Consider the following 21,747-nt stretch of genomic DNA (forward strand, 5'->3'; position numbering starts at 1 on the left):
CTTAAAGCTCAACATTCAGAAAACGAAGATCATGGCATCTGGTCCCATCACTTCATTGGAAATAGATGGGGAGACAGTGGAAACAGTGTCAGACTTTATTTTGGGGACTCCAAAATCACTGCAGATGGTGACTGCAGCCATGAAATTAAAAGACGCTTACTCCTTGGAAGAAAAGTTATGACCAACCTAGAAAGCATATTCAAAAGCAGAGACATTAGTTTGCCAACTAAGGTCCGTGTAGTCAAGACTATGGTTTTTCCTGTGGTCATGTATGGATGTGAGAGTTGGACTGTGAAGAAGGCTAAGCACCGAAGCATTGATGCTTTTAACTGTCGTGTTGGAGAAGATTCTTGTGAGTCCCTTGGACTGCAAGGGGATCCAACCAGTCCATTCTGAAGGAGATCATCCCTGGGATTTCTTTGGAAGGAATGATGCTGAACCTGAAACTCCAGTACTTTGGCCACCTCATGTGAAGAGTTGACTCATTGGAAAAGACTCTGATGCGGAGGGATTGGGGGCAGGAGGAGAAGGGGACAACACAGGATGAGATGGCTGGATGGCATCACTGACTCGATGGATGTGAGTCTGAGTGAACTCCGGGAGTTGGTGATGGACAGGGAGGCCTGGCATACTGCGATTCATGAGGTCTGAAAGAGTCGGATATGACTGAGCAACTGAACTGAACTGATGGTTGAACCGAAGAGAAGTGATGCAAAATTGAGTAGATTTCCAATCACAATTTAATAATACTTGTTTTTGTAAAGCTATTAATTGATCTCCAACCATTTGGATGGCTGTTTTTAATTCCTGAATTTCATCTGGAACTTTTTCATCTTTGAACCTGAGTGACCCATATCATATGAGCATCTTTAGTCCAATTTTGAATAAAGATTTGTGTTTGAATTGAAGTTAGTAAAGCAGTGTCTGTGACAGCAACAGTGGGGCAAATTGCTATTGACCCCAAAATGCCAAGAATCAAGCATCTAATTAATCGCTTAGATTGTCGGAGTAATTTAGTGAGTCACTGGGAGGTAAGTCTTGCCATGGGACCCTCTTTCCAGGGCTGTTGGAGGTCTACTGGCAACCACGGTCTACATCGAGATCAAAGAATCAAAAGGGATTCATTTCTTTTTTTTTTAGAGAAATAGAGGAATTAAGTATACAATTTTCAATCTATACAAGTCACAGAACGTAAAGTATTATTAAATTGTAAGTTTCCTTTGGTGAGAACAAAAGGAAGGGGAACGCAAGCTTGTATAAAACATGAATGATTATAATGGAAGGAATAGTTACTATGACTATGGTCCCTGTGAAATATCTAGTCCAAGTTCCAAGTTTTTCAATATTTGTAGCAAGTTTCCAGATGTCCCATTGTTCAGGGCCAATTTGTTTATTGAGGACAATTTGAGGGCGAGGAGGTGCCAGCCATCAAGCCAGCCAAGGAGTCCTTTGTCATGGAAGTGTTATTGAACTGTTGGTAATCTTCCATGTACTTGAGTAACATAATCACACTTTAGTACTGTTAATATCATCTGAGCAGTTAGATAACCACATACCATAGGGTCCCCAATCAACAATGCTGTAATTGGCTAGAAACATGAATTTCCATGATTTAGCTTGACATCTATCTCAACAAACAGGAGTATATTTAAAATCCTAATAAGTAAACCCCTTACATTCCACCTTTTGTCCTTTTCCTAGAGTGTTGGTAGTTTTGACATGGTTCTCATAAAAGGACAGGGCAGTAAACAGTCTAAACAATGTGTGGAAGTTTTTTTTTGGAGACAGGATGAAAGCCCACGTCTGTCGACTAACATTAATACATAATTCTGCTGAGCCCATACATAAAGGAAGAGTTATAGCCTAGAGAAATGTTAATTAATCTTCCTTCATCCTCAGGATGAGAGGGCCCCTCCAAGCTCCAAGGAGGAGGCATATGTACTGAGTCATTAGTGGATACAACCGGTCCTATATCTGTCCATTCTACAACCTGCAGTAAAGGGGGATAGGTATATAAGCCCAGTAAATGTGATTAATCAAGTCAGCCTGAGCGGGGGAAGCAAAAGCAAGCATAGTGACAAAAATATTTTCAGGATTCCGAGGCATCCTCTGTTGAGAAACCAGATTTTCAGCTTGATTATTAAGGGTTTTTATCTGTCCCCAAGTGGGGAAATCATAAGGTCGATGACCTCGAGTGTGGCATTTCTTGGAAATTTTTCAAGTCGCCATGGCTTGTACTAGAAACTCCTCCTCCTGGGCATTTCGCTGTTTCTTCTCTATCTTGAATGCCCGTGGCTCCCCTGGGGCAGATCTTCCGAAGAGGGAGCCAACTGATTTCGTTGAGTCCATCTGGAGAAATCCAAGCATACCCCTTTCCCTGTAATATTAATTTTCCAGATTTCCATTTAGTCAACCTGTCTTGATACCAAATGGGCAGAGGAAGGGAGGTATCCTTGAATGCCTCAAAATGTTCTTCTGCTTTGTCAAAATAGCCCCTTGCATCAAGTTTAAAAATTTTAAACAAATAATGCTGAATTAACTATAGTTATAGGATTAAAGAACATATTGCTTTGGAATCTGTTGGGGTCCTTTAATGGACTGGAACCTGGCGGTCCAGAGTCGACGATAAGAATGTGAAAGAAAGAGAGAAAGAAAGAAAGACACGGGCACCCAAGCTCTAATGGAGCAAAGGTGGTTTAATGATATTTCTAGAGTAATATAGGCTGTTGTACAAGAAATTTCTTTCGATAAAGATCAGAAAACCAAACGTACGGCAACCGTTACCAAAGGGAACAAGGAATTAATAATGGTCACAAGGTGAAGAGAATGTGTACTGAAGGCGTTTCAAGCCTGTCTCACCCTATGACCTCAGTCCTGGGAATGGTTTCCAATGGTTTCTGACCATAGACACTGATAAGGAACAGAGGATTTATGAGGAACAGCACGTTGGAATCCTCCTGTTAAACATTCCCTGACAATTCCCACTTATTTATAATATTTGTAAAAAAGGGTTCTGACCATTTGAGTTTGTTTAGTTTTAACAATTTTTGCATGAAGGCAATGGTGAATGACAAATATAATTGTCAAGACAGTCACCAAAATTACAGTTCCAGGCCCATGCTGTGAGTAATGCTTTGAAACCATCCGCGTGGGTCTAACCCAGATAATTGATCAGCTAGTTGTTCAGCTAAAGTTTGCAAATTAGTGGAAGAGGGCAGATTTTTAGAAAAGGTTTCAAAGATTTCTTTTTATAATAAGTGTACATTCAGAGAGGCGTTATCATGTATTTTTTGTAAATGAAATTTGATTTATTCCCAGTTTTAGGTACTATTATTGAATTGAACAAGATTAAAGCAAAGAATTGGAGGAAAAGAAAAGAATGGGAAAGACTAGAGATCTCTTCAAGAAAACTAGAGGCACCAAGGAAACATTTCATGCAAAATGGGCTCGATAAAGGACAGAAATTTTATGGGCCTAACAGAAGCAGAAGATATTAAGAAGAGGTGGCAAGAATACACAGAAGAACTATACAGAGAAGATGTTCATGACCCAGATAATCACGACTGTGTGATCACTCACCTAGCGCCAGACATCCTGGAATGTGAAGTCAAGTGGGCCTTAGAAAGCATCACTACAAACAAAGCTAGTGGAGGTAATGGAATTCCAGTTCAGCTATTTCAAATCCTGAAAGATGATGCTGTGAAAGTGCTGCACTCAATATGCCAGCAAATTTGGAAAACTCAGCAGTGGCTACCGGAGTGGAAAAGGTCAGTTTCCATTCCAATCCCAAAGAAAGACAATGCCAAACAATGCTCAAACTACTGCACAGTTGCACTCATCTCACATGCTAGTAAAGTAATGCTCAAAATTCTCCAAGCCAGGCTTCAGCAATACGTGAACTGTGAACTTCTTGATGTTCAAGCTGGTTTTAGAAAAGGCAGAGGAACCAGAGATCAAATTGCCAACATCCGCTGGATCATGGAAACAGCAAGAGAGTTCCAGAAAAACATCTATTTCTGCTTTATTGACTATGCCAAAGGCTTTGAGTGTGTGGATCACAATAAACTGTGGAAAATTCTGAAAGGGATGGGAATACCAGACTACCTGACTTGCCTCTTGAGAAATCTGTATGCAGGTCAGGAAGCAACAGTTAGAAATGGACATGGAACAACAGACTAGTTCCAAATAGGAGAAGGAGTATGTCAAGGCTGTATATTGTCACCCTGCTTAGTTAACTGTTATGCAGAGTACATCATGAGAAACACTGGACTGGAAGAAGCACAAGCTGGAATCAAGATTGACGGGAGAAATATCAATAACCTCAGATATGCAGATGACACCACCCTTATGGCAGAAAGTGAAGAGGAACTAAAAAGCCTCTTGATGAAAGTGAAAGTAGAGAGTGAAAAAGTTGGCTTAAAGCTCAACATTCAGAAAACGAAGATCATGGCATCTGGTCCCATCACTTCATTGGAAATAGATGGGGAAACGGGAGACAGTGTCAGACTTTATTTTGGGGACTCCAAAATCACTGCAGATGGTGACTGCAGCCATGAAATTAAAAGACGCTTACTCCTTGGAAGAAAAGTTATGACCAACATAGATAGCATATTGAAAAGCAGAGACATTACTTTGCCAACAAAGGTCTGTCTAGTCAAGGCTATGGTTTTTCCTGTGGTCATGTATGGATGTGAGAGTTGGACTGTGAAGAAGGCTAAGCGCCGAAGAATTGATGCTTTTAACTGTCGTGTTGGAGAAGATTCTTGTGAGTCCCTTGGACTGCAAGGGGATCCAACCAGTCCATTCTGAAGGAGATCATCCCTGGGATTTCTTTGGAAGGAATGATGCTGAACCTGAAACTCCAGTACTTTGGCCACCTCACCTCATGCGAAGAGTTGACTCACTGGAAAAGACTTTGATGCTGGGAGGGATTGAGGGCATGAGGAGAAGGGGACGACTGAGGGTGAGATGGCTGGATGGTATCACTGACTGGATGGACGTGAGTCTGAGTGAACTCCAGGAGATGGTGATGGACAGGGAGGCCTGGTGTGCTGCAATTCATGGGGTCGCAAAGAATAGGTCATGACTGAGCAACTGAACTGAACTGAACACAAAATTGAGTAGAATTCCAGTCACACTTTAGCATCACCTGTTTTTGTATGTTTATTCATTGATCTACCCATTTGATGACTCTTTTTAGTTCCTGTATTTCATCATGAATATCCTCATCTACCTGAGCCTGAGTGGCCCACATAGTATGAGCATCTTTAGTACAGTTTTGGATAAAATTATGTGTTGAATTGAGGTTTGTAAAGCAATGCCCGTTCAGCAGCAGTGGTGCAAGTAGCTATTAATCCCAAAGTGCCAAGAATCTGCCATCGAATGAATCGTCTCAATCACTGGAGCAGTTTAGTAAGTAACCGGGAAGCAAGTCCAGCCATGGGGCCTTCTTCCCAGGGCCGCTGGAGATTTATTGGTAACCACTGACTACATCGAGATCAAAGAATCAAAAGGGATTCATTTCTTAAGGAAACAGGAGTTAAGACAAGTATATGATTTTGCAATTTGTACAAGTTACAGAACTTAAAGTCTTATTGAATTGTAAACTTCCTATAGCTAGAACAAAAGGAAGGGGAAGACAAGCTTGTATGAAATATGATTGATTATAACAAAAGAAATAGTTACTATGACTACGACTGGTCCCTGTGAACTGTCCAGTCCAAGTTCCACGTTCTTCGGTGCTCGCAGCAAGTTTCCAGGTGTCCCAATGTTCAGGCCCAATCTGTTTATCGAGGACGATTCGAGGACGAGGTGGGTGCCATTCCACTGTCAAGCCACCCAAGAAGTCCTTTGTCATGGTAATGTTCCATTATAGTGTTACTAACCTTCTGTGCTACTTGAGTAGCATAATCACACACAGTGCTGTTAATATCATCTGAGCAGTTAGATAATCACATACCATGGGGTCCCCAATCAACAACTGTATGATTAGCCACAAACATTAATTTTCCTGATTTGGCCTGACATTTGTCCCAACGAACCAGAGTATATTTAAAGTTCTTATTAGTAAACCCTTTGCATAGTGTTCTTTGTTTTTTCCCTAACTCTTTCCCTAAAGTTTCAGTATAAACATGGTTCACGAACAAAGAAAGGGCATAAAGAATCTAAGCAGCGTATGAAAGTCCTCTTTTGGAGGCAGGGTAAAAGCCCAAGTTTGTCTGCTATCATTTATGCATAGTTTTTCTGGTCCCATACCCAAAAGAAGGACTTCATAACCTAGAGAAATATTAGTTTCCCTTCTTCTTCAGGGTGTGAGAGCCCTTTAAGGGTCCAAGGAAAAGGCATATGTATGGAGTCATTGGTTAATACGATTGGTCCTTTCTCCATCCATTCTACAACCTGAAGTAAAGGGGGGTTGGGTATGTCAGCCCAGTAAGTGTGATTGATTGATTAGTTCAGCCTGATTGGGGGGCAGGTGCAAGCAAGCAGAGCAACAAAAATATTTTCAGGACTCTGAGGCATTCTCTATTGAGAAACCGGATTTTCAGATTGATGAGTAAGGGTTTTTATTTATCCCCAAGAGGGGAGATCATAAGGTTGATGCCGCCAAGGGCGGTGCTTTCTGGAGATCTTTAGAGCCACCATGGCCTATATTGGCATTTCTTCCTCCTGGGGTTTTTGTTGTCTTGTTTCTATGTTGAAGGCCGGGGGCCCCCTTGGGTCGGATCTTCCAAAGAGGAAGCCATGTGAGTTTGTTGGATGCATCTGGGGAACTATAAGCATACCCCTTTCACTATAAGATTAATTTCCCAGATTTCCATTGTTTATTCAATCTATCTTGGTACCAAATGGGCAGAGGAAGAGAAGAGTCCTTCAATTCCTCGAAATGTTTTTCTGCTCATGTCAAGATATCTCCTTGTGGTAAGTTTAAAAAAATTAAAACAAAGCTATATTAACAATAGTTATACGCTTAAAGAATATATTGCGTTGGAATCTAGTAAAGTCTGCTCTGGATAAGGAAGATAAAAGTGTTCCTGTGTTTTCCCCTTTATTTAATTTTTTATTTGTAGTTTCAGTGTGTAATGTGTTTGTTTAACTGTGTCTTTTGTTTGTGGATTATAAGAAATGTCTCTAATCTGTTTAGTAGAGAATGAATGTAAAAATTGTTTGAACTGCTGAGAAACACAGGCAGGGCCATTGTCTGTTTTTATAGACTTAGGTGTTCTCATTGCAAAGTAAGCTAACAGGTGGGTTATAATATGTCGTGTAGTTTCATCTTGGAGAGCTGTGGCCCATATAAGGGAAGAATTTGTATCAATCGAGACATGTAAGAAGGAAGAGGAAGAGAGTTCAGAGTAATGAGTTCCATCCATTTGCCATAAAATTCTCTTTCATTTCTCAGAAACCTTTTTTATATGTTTGTGTTCATCATTTTATTTGCCAGTTCTTCCCTTTTTATTAACAGCATACATCTTTTCTTTAGCAACTATGAAGTGTCTTGTATATTAGCATTTTATTTTGGTGAATATATTTATTATATATTGTAATATATATTTATTTTTATATAAATATGTGTATTTATATATATTAATAGTCTAAGTACTTGGATTCAGTCTCAGAAATGACAGAATGATCTCTGTTCGTCTCCAAGGCAAACCATTCAATATCACAGTGATCCAAGTCTATGCCCCAACCAGTAGTGCTGAAGAAGCTGAAGTTGAACGGTTCTATGAAGACCTACAAGATCTTTTAGAACTAACACCCAAAAAGATGTCCTTTTCATTATAGGGGACTGGAATGCAAATGTAGGAAGTCAAGAAACACCAGGAGTAACAGGCAAATTTGGCCTTGGAATGTGGAATGAAGCAGAGCAAAGACTAATAGAGTTTTGCCAAGACAATGCACTGGTCATAGGAAACACCCTCTTCCAACAACACAAGAGAAGACTCTACACATGGACATCACCAGATGGTCAACACTGAAATCAGATTGATTATATTCTATGCTGCTGAAGATGGACAAGCTCTATACAGTCAACAGAAACAAGACCAGGACCTGACTGTGGCTCAGATCATGAACTCCTTATTACCAAATTCAGACTTAAATTGAAGAAAGCAGGGAAAGCCGTGAGACCATTCAGGTATGACCTAAATCAAATCCCTTATGATTATACAGTGGAAGTGAGAAATAGATTTAAGGGCCAACATCTGATAGATAGAGTGCCTGATGAACTATGGAATGAAGTTTGTGACATTGTGCAGGAGACAGGGATCAAGATCATCCCCATGGAAAAGAAATACAAAAAAGCAAAATGGCTGTCTGGGGAGGGCTTACATATAACTGTGAAGAGAAGAGAGGCAAAAAGCAAAGGAGAAGAGGAAAGATATAGGCATCTAAATGCAGAGTTTCCGAGAATAGCAAGAAGAGACAAGAAAGCCTTCTTCAGCGATTTAAATTATAATTATATTTAAACATTTTATTTAATGTTGAATTTTTTCAGTTCACGTGAACTTGAATTTAAATACAGCTCATTAATTTCATATTATCCAAAAACCAAGGCATACATTGAGTCATAGATAATTATACCTAGATAGATATAGTTTTCCACTTGACATTTAAAATATCTTTTTGATATATATATATTCTTTTTTTTTTTTCCTTAGTTCCACCAATTTGTTTATGCCTGGAGTCCCAGATAGCGTGGGTTGTGTATCCCAGGGACATGATAAGAGTTAACTTTAGGTTTTTTCTTAGGGCTGTTTTTGTTTCCCAGGCAGAATTGGAGCTCCAAAAAAGTATTTTAACAAGTTAACCTTTTCCTAACTGCACATGTAAGAAGAACCGGTTTTGCAATTTCAAATAGATTTTATTTTAATCAGTTTTTTTCTGGAGTCTAAAGAATGAATATCATGGCCATTCAGTATCAAAAATATCACTTCTCCTTTTGTAGTTACAGTATATTATTAATGATATATGCATGAAGGAATTGCTGTCATATTGGCTGTAAAGCCTTGGCCACAAAATTTTGACAAATAGTAGGACTGTTAGGTATACCTTCAAGTAACACAGTCTAATGAAATCTTTTATGAGGCCCAATGTAATTAGGAAAAGGGAGAGAGAAAGTGAATCTCGGTCTAAATGGTGTAAAGGTGTATTTAAAATTCAGTCTTGTAAATCAGTAATAATAATGTGCCAATTTTGAGGAATAGTAGTAGGTGATGGGATCCTTGGTTGTAGTGTACCCATGGGTTTCATAGATGCATTAACTTTTCTAAGGTCTGTTAAGAGATGTCATTTGTTAGATTTCTTTTTTATAACAAAAATATGAGTTCCAAGAAGAGTAAGATTACTCAATATGTTTTAATTCTAATTGTCTGTCTATAAGTTCTCTAGTAGCCTGTAATGTTTCTTTCGTAAGGGGCCATTGTTCGTGCAAATAGGCTTGTCATTTTTCCAAGTTATTTTAATCATTGCCTTGTTTGTTAAATGAGCAGTGGCCCCTAGGAGAAATGTGGAATGTATATCTGAGTTTGCCATTTCATAAGTAAGTCCCTTCCTGTTAGATTAAGGGGGTGCATCTATCACATAAGGTGTTAATGTTGCAGGCTGGCCTTTTGGTCCTTCATATGGGTAGATTTGAATATTTTGATAAATTTCTTATACTTTGCTTTGAGAAATTCCTGCAATTTGGCAAGAGATTTTTTTCTATAGGCCAGGTTTTGAGCCATAAGTGTTTGGAAAGAATAGTAGTATCAGATCCAGTGTAGAGGAGACCAGAAAATCTTGTACCATTAATTTTGATATTTATATGTGGTCGGGCATATTGAGATACCAATGATGTCCATAAGGATTGTTTTTGGTCTGCTGAATCTGCTTGTCCTTATGTTATTAGAAGAGTTAATAGAAATGTAAGGCAACAGAAGTAATTGAACAGTTTTGTCCCCCTTTTTGAATTGCCATAGAATCTGAGATGACATCATCATTTATATCTCTCCTTTATAATCTGAGTCAATTACTCCAGGGTGAACAGTAATTCCTTTAGAAGTCAAACTAGATTGGCCAAGTGAAAGACTGAAGGTTTGTGGGGGCAGGGGTCCAAAAAGTCCGGTAGGTACTCTAGAAGGGACTGCTTGAGGGTAAAGGGAAAAATCATTTAGGGCTGGTATATCGATGGCAATACTGCTGGGTGTTGAGGGTTTGAGGTAAAAGATAGAAGTTGCCCCTGGTTTTTGTTGTAGGGGACCTTGGGGGGGCGTCCCCTGTTTGGAGTTTCCCAGAATAGGTTTTTCTTCAATATCAAATTTAGATTTACAGTGTTTGGCCCAATGCATTCCACTACGGCAGCAAGGGCAGATTCTTCGAAGATTTTTATTAGCCTTCTTAGGGCAGTCTGGAGAAGGGAATGGCAAACCACTTCAGTATTCTTGCCTTGAGAACCCCATGAATAGTATGAAAAGGCAAAATGACAGGATACTGAAAGAGGAACTCCCCAGATCAGTAGGTCTCCAATATGCTACTGGAGATCAGTGGAGAAATAACTCCAAAAAGAATGAAGGGATGGAGCCAAATCAAAAACAATACCCAGCTGTGGATGTGACTGGTGAAAGAAGCAAGGTCCGATGCTGTAAAGAGCAATATTGCATAGGAACCTGGAATCTCAGGTCCATGAATCAAGGCAAATTGGAAGTGGTCAAACAACAGATGGCAAAAGTGAACGTTGACATTGTAGGAATCAGCAAACTAAAATGGACTGGAATGGGTGAATTTAACTCAGGTGACCATTATATCTACTACTGTGAATCCCTCAGAAGAAATGGAGTACCCATCATGGTCAGAAAAAGAGTCTGAAATGCAGTACTTGGATAGAGTCTCAAAAACAACAGATTGATCTCTGTTCATTTCCAAGGCAAACCATTCAATATCACAGTTATCCAAGTCTATGTCCCAACCAGTAACACTGAAGAAGCTGAAGTTGAATGGTTTTATGAAGACCTACAAGACCTTTTAGAACTAATACCCCATAAAGATGTCCTTTTCATTATAGGGGACTGGAACGTAAAAGTAGGAAGTCAAGAAACATCTGGAGTAACAGGCAAATTTGGCTTTGGAATGTGGAATGAAGCAGGGCAAAGACTAATAGAGTTTTGCCAAGACGATGCACTGGTCATAGCAAACACCCTCTTCCAACAACACAAGAGAAGACTCTACACATGGACAACACCAGATGATCAACACTGAAATCAGATTGATTATATTCTTTGCAGCCAAAGATGGACAAGCTCTATACAGTCAACAAAAAGACCAGGAGCTGACTGTGGCTCAGATCATGAACTCCTTATTACCAAATTCAGACTGAAATTGAAGAAAATAGGGAAAACTGCTAGAACATTCAGGTATGACATAAATCAAATCCCTTATGATTATACAGTGGACGTGAGAAATAGATATAAGGGCCTAGATCTGATAGATAGAGTGCCTGATGAACTGTGGAATGAGGTTTGTGACATTGTACAGGAGACAGGGATCAAGACCATCCCCATGGAAAAGAAATGCAAAAAAGCAAAATGGCTGTCTGGGGGTGGGGGGGCTTTACAAATAGCCGTGAAAAGAAGAGAAGCGAAAAGCAAAGGAGAAAAGGAAAGTTATAAGCATCTGAATCCAGAGTTTCAGAGAATAGCAGGGACAGATGATAAAGCCTTCTTCAGCGATCAATGCAAAGCAATAGAGGAAAAGACCAGAATGGGAAAGACTAGAGATCTCTTCAAGAAACTTAGAGATACCAAGAGAACATTTCATGCAAAGATGGGCTCGATAAAGGACAGAAAAGGTATTGACCTAACCGAAGCAGAAGATATTAAGAAGAGGTGGCAAGAATACACAGAAAAACTGTACAAAAAAAAGATCTTCACGACCCAGATAATCACAATGGTGTGATCACTCACCTAGAGCCAGACATCCTGGAATGTGAAGTCAAGTGGGCCTTAGAAAGCATCACTATGAACAAAGCTAGTGGAGGTGATGGAATTCCAGTCGAGCTATTTCAAATCCTTTATGCTGTGGAAGTGCTGCACTCAATATGCCAGCAAGTTTGGAAAACTCAGCAGTGGCCACAGGACTGGAAAAGGTCAGTTTTCATTCCAATCCCAAAGAAAGACAATGCCAAAGAATGCTCAGACTACCGCACAATTGCACTCATCTCACATGCTAGTAAAGTAATGCTCAAAATTCTCCAAGCCAGGCTTCAGCAATACGTGAACCGTGAAATTCCTGATGTTCAAGCTGGTTTTAGAAAAGGCAGAGGAACCAGAGATCAAATTGCCAACATCTGCTGGATCATGGAGACAGCAAGAGAGTTCCAGAGAAACATCTATTTCTGCTTTATTGACTATGCCAAAGGCTTTGAGTGTGTGAATCACAATAAACTGTGGAAAATTCTGAAAGGGATAGGAATACCAGACCACCTGACCTGCCTCTTGAGAAATCTGTATGCAGGTCAGGAAGCAACAGTTAGAACTGGACATGGAACAACAGACTGGTTCCAAATAGGAAAAGAAGTATGTCAAGGCTGCACATTGTAACCCTGCTTATTTAACTTCTATGCAGAGTACATCATGAGAAACGCTGGACTGGAAGCAACACAAGCTGGAATCAAGATTGCCGGGAGAAATATCAATAACCTCAGACATGCAGATGACACCACTCTTATGGCAGAAAATAAAGAGGAACTAAAAAGCCTCTTGATGAAAGTGAAAGTGGAGAGTAAAACAGTTGGCTTAAAGCTCAACTTTAAGTAATTTAGAAAACGAAGATCATGGCATCTGGTCCCATCACTTTATTGGAAATAGATGGGGAAACAGTGGAAAGAGTGTCAGAGTTTATTTGGGGGGGGGGGCAGAGAATTTGTTGGGATCCATTCAGAATTTGAATTACAAGTAGGCACTACCCTTGTGAACAAACAGACACACACCCAACTGAGCCAATCACTTCAGGGGTCTCTCATTCCCCCTCAGGCCCACCAGGGAGACATTTCTGAAACTGTTGAGTTGAGTGAAAGAACCAGGTATAACTGAATTCTGGAGAGGTTGCATGATGGTCTAGTCAGTGGGCAGTTTGTCCTTAGTGTGCATTGCACTTAAAAACACTGGGACCATCTTCTGTGTCCATAAGCCCAAAGGAAAGCTCTCTTTCAAAATCTGATCACACTGGTGGTGGTTTAGTTGCTCAGTGTCCAACTTTGCAACCCCATGGACTATATAGGCTGCCAGGCTCCTCTGTGCATGGAATTCTTCAGGCAAGAACACTGAAGTGGGTTGCTATTTCCTTCTCTAGAGGGTGTTTCCGCACCTCCTGCATGACAGGTGGAATCTTTGCCAGAAAAATCTAAATAAAATACTTTAATAAAAATACTGAGTTGCAAAAACATAGCTACTCCTCAGGAAAACACTGAAATGGAGTTAGGTTAGAAATATGCTGAACAGACATGTCTATTTATCTCATCATGAATAGACAGATCCTCATTTACAGAGAATGGACTTAGGTGAATGTCTGTTTAGTACCTCACAGCTCACTGTTTTACATTATAAAAAAGGGAAGAAAAGAGACTGTCAAATGATCATCAACTTTCTTTACTGGGCTTTCCTGGTGGCTCAGATGGTAAAGAGTCCGTCTGCAGTTCGGAGACCCTGGTTCTATCCCTGGGTCCAGAAGATCCCCTGGAGGAGGGCATGGCAACCCACTCCAGTATTCTTGCCTGGGAAATCCCATGGATGGAGGAGCCTGGCAGACTGCAGTCCAAGTACTTGGTAATACTTCTTACCAAGTACTCATCAAAAGTGTAAAATTATTAAGTTATTGCCAACGAACTTTTTCAACATGTAACATAAAGAGGAGAAAGCATACAAGTCCTGATCTAAACTTGAAATGAATGAAAAAAAAACTATAAAGTTTTATTTTTTTCACTTGATATTATCTTTAATTACAAAGAGTTTTCCAATCATTTCACATAGAGATCATTTTATCCACTGCTCTGTTTGGGTGCCAATCTCTTATCTCTCTCCTCAGCAATGGTAAGGCGAATACCCTTTCCATGGGGAAGAGAGATCCATGGTTTGTTGCCTTTGCCAATAACGAAAATGTTAGAGAACCATGTGGCAAATCTGTTGCCGTTTGCATCTTTCACATGAACTACATCAAAAGAACTTGGATGTCTCTCCCGGTTTGTAATCACACCAATTCTTTGCAGGTTAGCACCTCCAGTCACCATGCACAGGTTACCAGTGTCAAATTTGATGAAATCAGTAATCTTGCCAGTCTCCAAGTCAATCTGAATTGTATCATTCAGCTTGATGAGGGGATCATGGTAATGGATGGTACGAGCATCATGGCTTACCAGATGAGGGATTCCTTTTGTCCCCATAAATATCTTTCTTACTTTGCACAATTTATACTTGGCCTCCTCAGGTGTAATACGATGAACGGCAAAGCGAACCTTGGTGTCATAGATCAAACGAAAATTCTCTCCAGTCTTATCAGTGCTGATGACATCCATAAAACCAGCAGGGTAGTTTATATCTGTGCAGACTTTGCCATCGATATTAATGAAACCCTGCATGCAACTCTTCTTTACTTCATCTCCAGTTAGGGCATACTTAAGTCTATTGCTTAGGAAAATGATTAGGGGGAGACATTCCCTTAGCTTGTGGGGGCTGGTAGATGGACTAGGGGCAAACACACCAGTCAGTTTATCCAGCATCCAATGTTTTAGAGCTGCTACGCATTTCAGGTGCTTCTTGGGACCCTGAGCCATGGCTGTGCTAGGCACGAAAAGAGGAATGTTTTTAATTTTTAAAAAAGTCTGGTGTCATGGTCCTTCTATCCTAGTGGTCCAGTGGCTAAGATCCCACATGCTACAACTAAGACCCAGCATCACCAAATATTTTAAAAGCTTTTAGAATATAGCATAAGAATATGAGTGGATTATAGGAAGCCAGCAAAGTACATTTCAGAATAATTCTTCATAGAAACCAATTCAATGTAAAGCAAAAAGCAAAACCATCACCACAAGGAATAAAAGCACCTTTAACATTCCTTCAGAGAGGCACCGCATTGTGACAGATGTCATTTCTGGCTCCACCAGTCTCCTCGTCCTCTACTCCACACCAGGAAACAGAAGGGGTGAGCCACAGCTGTCTGAGTCAAGTCACTGTCCCCTGGGCTGAACAGGATGGCAGATGGAAGCTCTATTGTGATACAAATAATTACGAGATGCACATATACAGACAGGACTTTTTCAATTCTCATCCTTATCAGAATAATTTTAAAAAGTATTTTTTGGAGTCCAAAGCCACAAATCGAATACATCACAACTTAATCATGCATAAGCAAACAGCTCAGCACTCATCTGGGTCCAGATCTCCACCCCCTCACTTCCATGTCTTTCCCTTTCGGTTTGTCTCTCTGGTCCCCTCTGCTGTCCTGCCTCTCTGCACATTGTTCCCCCTCAACCTTTCTGACCTGTTTTCCTTGTGTCCCTCTCTTTCAGTCCTCCACCATTGAATCCATGACACGCCCTTCATCCCCACTCTGCCCTGCCTCTGGTGGCCGAACTACCTTTCCACCGTCTCTTCCTCTGCTCACTTTGTCCCCACTCCAGCCCTTCTCTCCCAGCATCAAGTCTCTCCCTAAGTCATGTCTTCCACCCTTTTATACCCTCACTATACTGATCAGCCCTGGAGCAGGAAATGGCAACCCACTCAAGTATTCTCGCTTGGAGAATTCCAAGGACAGCTGAGCCTAGTGGACGACAGTCTATGGGAATCACAAAAAGTCAGACACAACTAAGAGACTAACCCCTTTTCATACTGGTCAGGAGCTCCTCTCCTATTCTGTCTTTACTCCTTCATGTCCCAAGAGATCCCAACTTTCTTTCACTTTGTTTTTTACCATCTGCTACTTTCACTCTTTATTCTTTCATTCTTACCATCTCTTTGCAAAACACCCGTCCTCCACACTGCCCTCTGATCTTACCCACTCTTCTGTTCTCTTCACGTTTCTATTTCTCTCAGTCACTCTGTCTCCTGATCCCTCTTGCCCACATATTCAGAGTATGTGGGATGCACTAAGATGTCTGCCTCCTGAGAGAGCACTGATGAAATGAAAACTCAACAGTTTAGGCAATACAGGAAAATTAAATGCAAACTTTTCCTCTGCCCATTTTGGCCCCCTCCCTCCTCTCGCATGAGCCCTCTGTCAACCAGACGTCGATGGAAGAACCTGCTCAACCATAAAGATCAATTTTTCTTCTCCATCTTCAGCTGCAAGGAACATAATCAATCTGATTTCGGTATTGAGCATCTGGTGATGTCCTTGTGTAGAGTCGTCTCGTGTTATTGGAAGAGGGTGTGTCAACTAAAAAAGACGTATAACTTGAGAATTGCGAGTTAAGTTTTATTTGGGGAAAATGAGGACTGCAGCCAGGGAGGCAGCATCTCAGCTCTGACAGGTGTCCAGAGATCTTTGACTATTAAGACCTAGTCCAATAATAGCACATTGAGCGGCGTATCAGTAGAAACCTTCAGAACTGGAAATGAGCCTTGCCAGCAATACGGGACCAAATGGTTATGAAATGCCCCCCAAAGTAGGGTCATATTTGCTAAACGGTCATATCAGTAGAATAGTCTGAGCACTCTGAGAGACTGCTCCAAAGCAGCAGTGGGAGAAGTTCAATATATAAGGTTTTGGTGAAGGTGAAGTCGCTCAGTCGTGTCCGACTCTCTGTGACCCCGTGGACTGTGACCTACTAGTCTTCTCTGTCCATGGGATTCTCCAGGCAAAAATACTGGAGTGGATTGCCATTTCCTTCTCCAGGGGATCTTCCCGACCCAGGGATTGAACCGGGTCTCTGGCATCGAAGGCAGACGCTTTAACCTCTGAGCCATCAGGGAAGCAGTTCAGTACCATGAAGCACTCATTTCACAGAAGGTTTTTTGTTAGTCATGAGGATCTGATGTCACCATGAAGGGATTTAGTACTTCTCTAGATAGGAGGAGGTGCAAGGATTGAGACCATGAAGTCTATTCCTAAAAACACCCAACTATCTACAGACCAGAGTCCCTGGAGCAGAGTGCCTCGCTCCACTCTGAAGTCCCTCCAGGGCTGTTGAAAGTCAACAGCTTTAGCAGAATGGGGTTCAATTTCCGTGGAGGCAGAGGGTAAATGCCTCTGCCGTTCACTCATTGGCATGCCCTTGGTAAGTGCCAATTTGTAGATGACATGGCCCTCTTGTGGCTATACATCCGATCATGTTTTGGGGGGCATTTCATGAACATTTTGTCTCACGTTGCTGGGAAGGCTCCTTCCCAGTTCTGAAGAAGGCTTTGCTGACAAGTCATTCAATGTGCTATTACTGGACTAGGTCTCCATAGTCAAAGATATCTACAGACCTGTCTTCTATTTATGGTCCAGGAAAGTATTCCTTCTTGTTGCATCTTCCCATATCTCAGTTCAGTTCAGTCACTCAGTCGTGTCCAACTTTGTGACCCCATGGACTGCAGGACACTAGGCCTCCCTGTCCATCCCCAACTCCCAGAGCTTACTCAAACTCATGTCTATCATGTCGGTGATGCGATCCAACCGTCTCATCCTCTGTCGTCCCCTTCTCCCACCTTCATTCTTTCCCAGCATCAGGGCCTTTTCCAGTGAGTCAGTTCTTCACATCAGGTGGCCAAAGTATTGAAATTTCAGCTTCATCATCAGTCCTTCCAATAAATATTCAGGACTGATTTCTTTTAGGATTGATTGATTTGATCTTGCAGCTCAAGGGACTCTCAAGAGTCTTGTCCAACATGACAGTTCAAAAGCATCAATTCTTCAGTGCTCAGCTTTCTTTATAGTCCAAATATCACATACATACATGACTACTGGAAAAACCCCAACTTTGACTACATGGACTTTTTAATAAAGTATCGTCTCTCTTATATGCTGTATAGATTGGTCATAACTTTTCTTCCAAGGATCAAGTGTCTTTTCATTTCATGGCTGCAGTCACAATCTGCAGTGATTTTGGAGCCCTCCACCCTCAAAAAAAAAAAAAAAAAAAAAAAAGTCTTTTACTGTTTCCATTGTTTCCCCAACTGTTTGCCATGAAGTGGTGGGCCCGGATGCCATGATCTTCGTTTTCTGAGTGTTGACTTTTAAGCCAGCCTTTTAACTCTCCTCTTTCACTTTCATCAAGAGGCTCTTTAGTTCTTCACTTTCTGCCATAAGGGTGGTGTCATCTGCATATCTGAGGTTATTGATATTTCTCCCAGCAGTCTTGAGTCCAGCTTGTGCTTCCTCCAGCCCTGCATTTTGCATGAGGTACTCTGAATATAAGTTTAATAAGCAGGGTGACAATATACAGCCTTGATGTACTCCTTTGCCAGTTTGGAACCAGTCTGTTGTTCCATGTCCAATTCTAACTGTTGCTTCTTGACCTGCATACAGATTTCTCAGGAGGCAGGTCAGGTGATCTGGTATTCCCATCTTTTTAAGAATTTTCCTCAGTCTGTTGTGATCCACACAATCAAAGGCTTTGGCATGGTCAATAAAGCAGAAGTAGATGTCTTTCTGGAACGTTTGCTTTTTTGATGATCTAGCAGATGTTGGCATTGTGATCTTTGGTTCCTCTGCCTTTTCTAAACCCAGCTTGAACATCTGGAAGGGGAACTTACTCCTATATCTAGAGTAACATTATTACAATCACTGATCACATATCGAGCTATACATTTGATCAACTGCTTCAAGTCCAGCCATTATTGAGCCCATCTTTGCATGAAATGTTCCTTTGTTACCTCTAATTTTCTTGGAGAGATCTCTAGTCTTTCCCATTCTATTGTTTTCCTCTATTTCTTTGCATTGATCACTGAAGTAGGCTTTCTTATCTCTCCTTGCTATTCTTTGGAACTCTGCATTCAAATGGGTATATCTTTCCTTTTCTCCTTTGCTTTTCACTTCTCTTCTTTCCGCAGCTATTTCTAAGGCCTCCTCAGACAGCCATTTTGCTTTCTTGCATTTCTGTTTCTTGGGGATGGTCTTGATTCCTGTCTCCTGTACAATGTCATGAACCCCTGTCCATAGTTCATCAGGCACTCTGTCTGTCAGATCTAGTCCCTTAAATTTATTTCTCACTTCTACTGTATAGTCATAAGGGATTTGATTTAGGTCATACCTGAATGGTCTAGTGGTTTTCCCTACTTTCTTCAACTTCAGTCTGAATTTGGCAATAAGGAGTTCATGATCTGATCCATAGTCCACTCCCAGTCTTATTTTTGCTGACTGTATAGAGTTTCTCCATCACTGGCTACAAAGGATATAATCAATCTGATTTCGCTGTTGACCATCTGGTGATGTCCATGTGTAGAGTCTTCTCTTGTGTTGTTGGAATAGGATGTTTTCTATGACCAGTGTGTTCTCTTGGCAGAACTCTGTTAGCCTCTGCTGTGTTTCATTCTGTACTCCAAGGCCAAATTTGCCTGTTACTCCAGGTGTTTCTTGACTTCCTACTTTTGCATTCCAGAAGGGTTCAGGTGGAGAGAAAAGAGAAATGTTTCAATTTGTGTATAAAATATAATTTTCCCAAGTTGCTGTCATAATTAGTTTCAGGGGAAAATTTTTTCCCCTTACACCTGGAAAACACTTATTCTAACCAGCAGTTTTTCAGATACAAACCATAAAAGTTACAAGCATATTCATCAGTCCTTCTGTTAAGCTTTGTGAAGTCATCAGGTTTTCCATTAGAATCTGTACCCATTTCAGAAAGTGGTATTTATCCTAAAGTCCTTTCTGTACATCTTGTTGAAGAGCAAGTATTTTTGAGAAACTTGATTAGTGCTATGACAATATTTTGAGATAGTAATTAGAATTATGCCTGATAACATTTTACCCAAACATATCAGAATTATAGGAGCGCCGTATGGTTTCTATGATATCTATATCGGTAACACTTACCATACAATATAACCCGAGACTTATTCCTCACTTGACAATACTTCCCATGTCATTCTGTATAGAAAATGAGCTGAACTGGGGTAATATCTCTCTTTGGGGTGTTTCAGGGCCCTCTGAAGCATCCCAAAGTTAGCTAGAAATCAACTTTTTATTACAATGCCTTAGGAAGTTTTGTCAACAAATATCAAAAAGGTTTAGCACACTTAGATAGGATTATATGTCATTGTGAAACAATAGCTTTTCATACAGCTAAAGTAACAATAAAAGATTTCAGAACAGATCATTTAAGAGATAAAGAAATTTAAATCTGTTATCAAAGGCAGTTCACCATCTGAAGAAAATGTGTCATCTTAACAGACAGAAAAGCTAAATTCAAGTTTGCAACAGATGGAAAAGCAAAATTCAAACCTAAATAAGTTTTACTTTATTTAAAAGGCAAACTTAATTAAATGTATTTTACACTTACTTTCAACCATGTACAAAACTCACTTCTCATGGTTCACTTTTCACAAATCTTATCACTTTCGGTACCCATTACTTTGTTCTTCCATCCTAAAAAGCCACCTATAAGTCAGATTTACTTTCTTTTCCCTTCAGAAAATGCAATTCCATTCCTCATACCTTCTTTACTGAAAACACACTTTGTACTTTCCTTAAGCAACCAAGAATTGACTTTCTATCTCTCTCTCTCTCTTTTTTTTTTTTTTTGACAAGTTGGTCCATTTTTAATGCTGAGTCAAAAGAAGTTGTTTTTGGCTTCCCAAAGTGTCCGTCCCTTTTTATTGAGGTGAACATATTTCCGAATTTTAAGTAAACAGTTGCTGTGACTGGGTAAAGTTGCCCCAGGTCCATCCTCCAGGAACTGCTGTCATTATCAGAACGCCACCCAGTCTTCAAGGGGGATATCAGCCTGGATCTGCTCTGTAATTATTGCAGAGCTCTAATTTGCTTTATCCATGTCAACAGTTTTCCTCTTTCATGAATATTTACTAGATCAGTGCATCCACCTATGCACTCTTTACCGATGAAGACTCGAGGTACCATTCTGGCTCCTGTGAGCTGTTGCAAGTAATCTTGTATCTCAGTGGTGTCGCCGTTGGCTGTGATATCAACAAATTCCAAAAGCCCTTGTTTGAAGGGCAGTTGACTGAGGAGCTCCTGAGTCCTGCAGTAGGGGCAGGTTGGGTTGATGAACACCACCACCTTCCCAGACTGGATCTTGTTGTTCACGAATGCTTGAGCCATGCTGCCTCTCCTGGGAGGAGACCTTAACTGCCAAGAACTGACTTTTATATTAGCATTTTATAGATTGGTGAGCATAAATACCAGTGATAATTTCTAAAACCTTTGCTTTCTTAGAACATTTTAGGATGGCACCAAACAAAATGAGGGCAAAATGAGGACTGTACCCAGGAGGCAGCATCTCAGATAGCTCTGAGAGACTGCTTCAAAGCAGCAGTGGGGAAGGTCAATATACAAGGTTTTGGTGAATGGGAAGTTCAATACCACGAAGCACTTATTTTACAAAAGATTTTTTGTAAGTCATGAGGATATGATGTCACCATAAAGGGATTTAGTGCTTCTCTAGATAGGAGGAGATGCAATGATAGAGACCATAAAATCTGTTCCTAAAAACATTAAAAAAAAAAATCCAATTGTCTAAAGACCCATCCCACCGGATTCCATGGATCATGGAGTGCCTCACTCCACAGCTGTTGAAGGACAACAGCTATAGGAGGATGGGGTTCACTCTCCATAGAG

At 40.6% G+C, this 21,747-nt stretch overlaps 1 protein-coding gene and 1 pseudogene across 1 annotated transcript; both read right to left on the reverse strand.

Moving 5' to 3' along the window:
* Positions 14,000-14,845, reverse strand: LOC102179754 (40S ribosomal protein S4, X isoform-like). The gene has a single exon (XM_005701428.3). It carries the CDS (start codon positions 14,804-14,806, stop codon positions 14,015-14,017), a length of 792 nt encoding a protein of 263 aa, XP_005701485.2. The 5' UTR covers positions 14,807-14,845; the 3' UTR covers positions 14,000-14,014.
* On the reverse strand, positions 20,680-21,362 carry LOC102180030 (annotated as a pseudogene).

Source organism: Capra hircus, chromosome 18 (genome assembly GCF_001704415.2).
Source record: "Capra hircus breed San Clemente chromosome 18, ASM170441v1, whole genome shotgun sequence".
NCBI lineage: Eukaryota > Metazoa > Chordata > Mammalia > Artiodactyla > Bovidae > Capra > Capra hircus.

Excerpts from the sequence above, each read along its gene's own strand:
- LOC102179754 (XM_005701428.3), bottom strand. The coding sequence starts at position 14,806 with ATGGCTCAGGGTCCCAAGAAGCACCTGAAATGCGTAGCAGCTCTAAAA.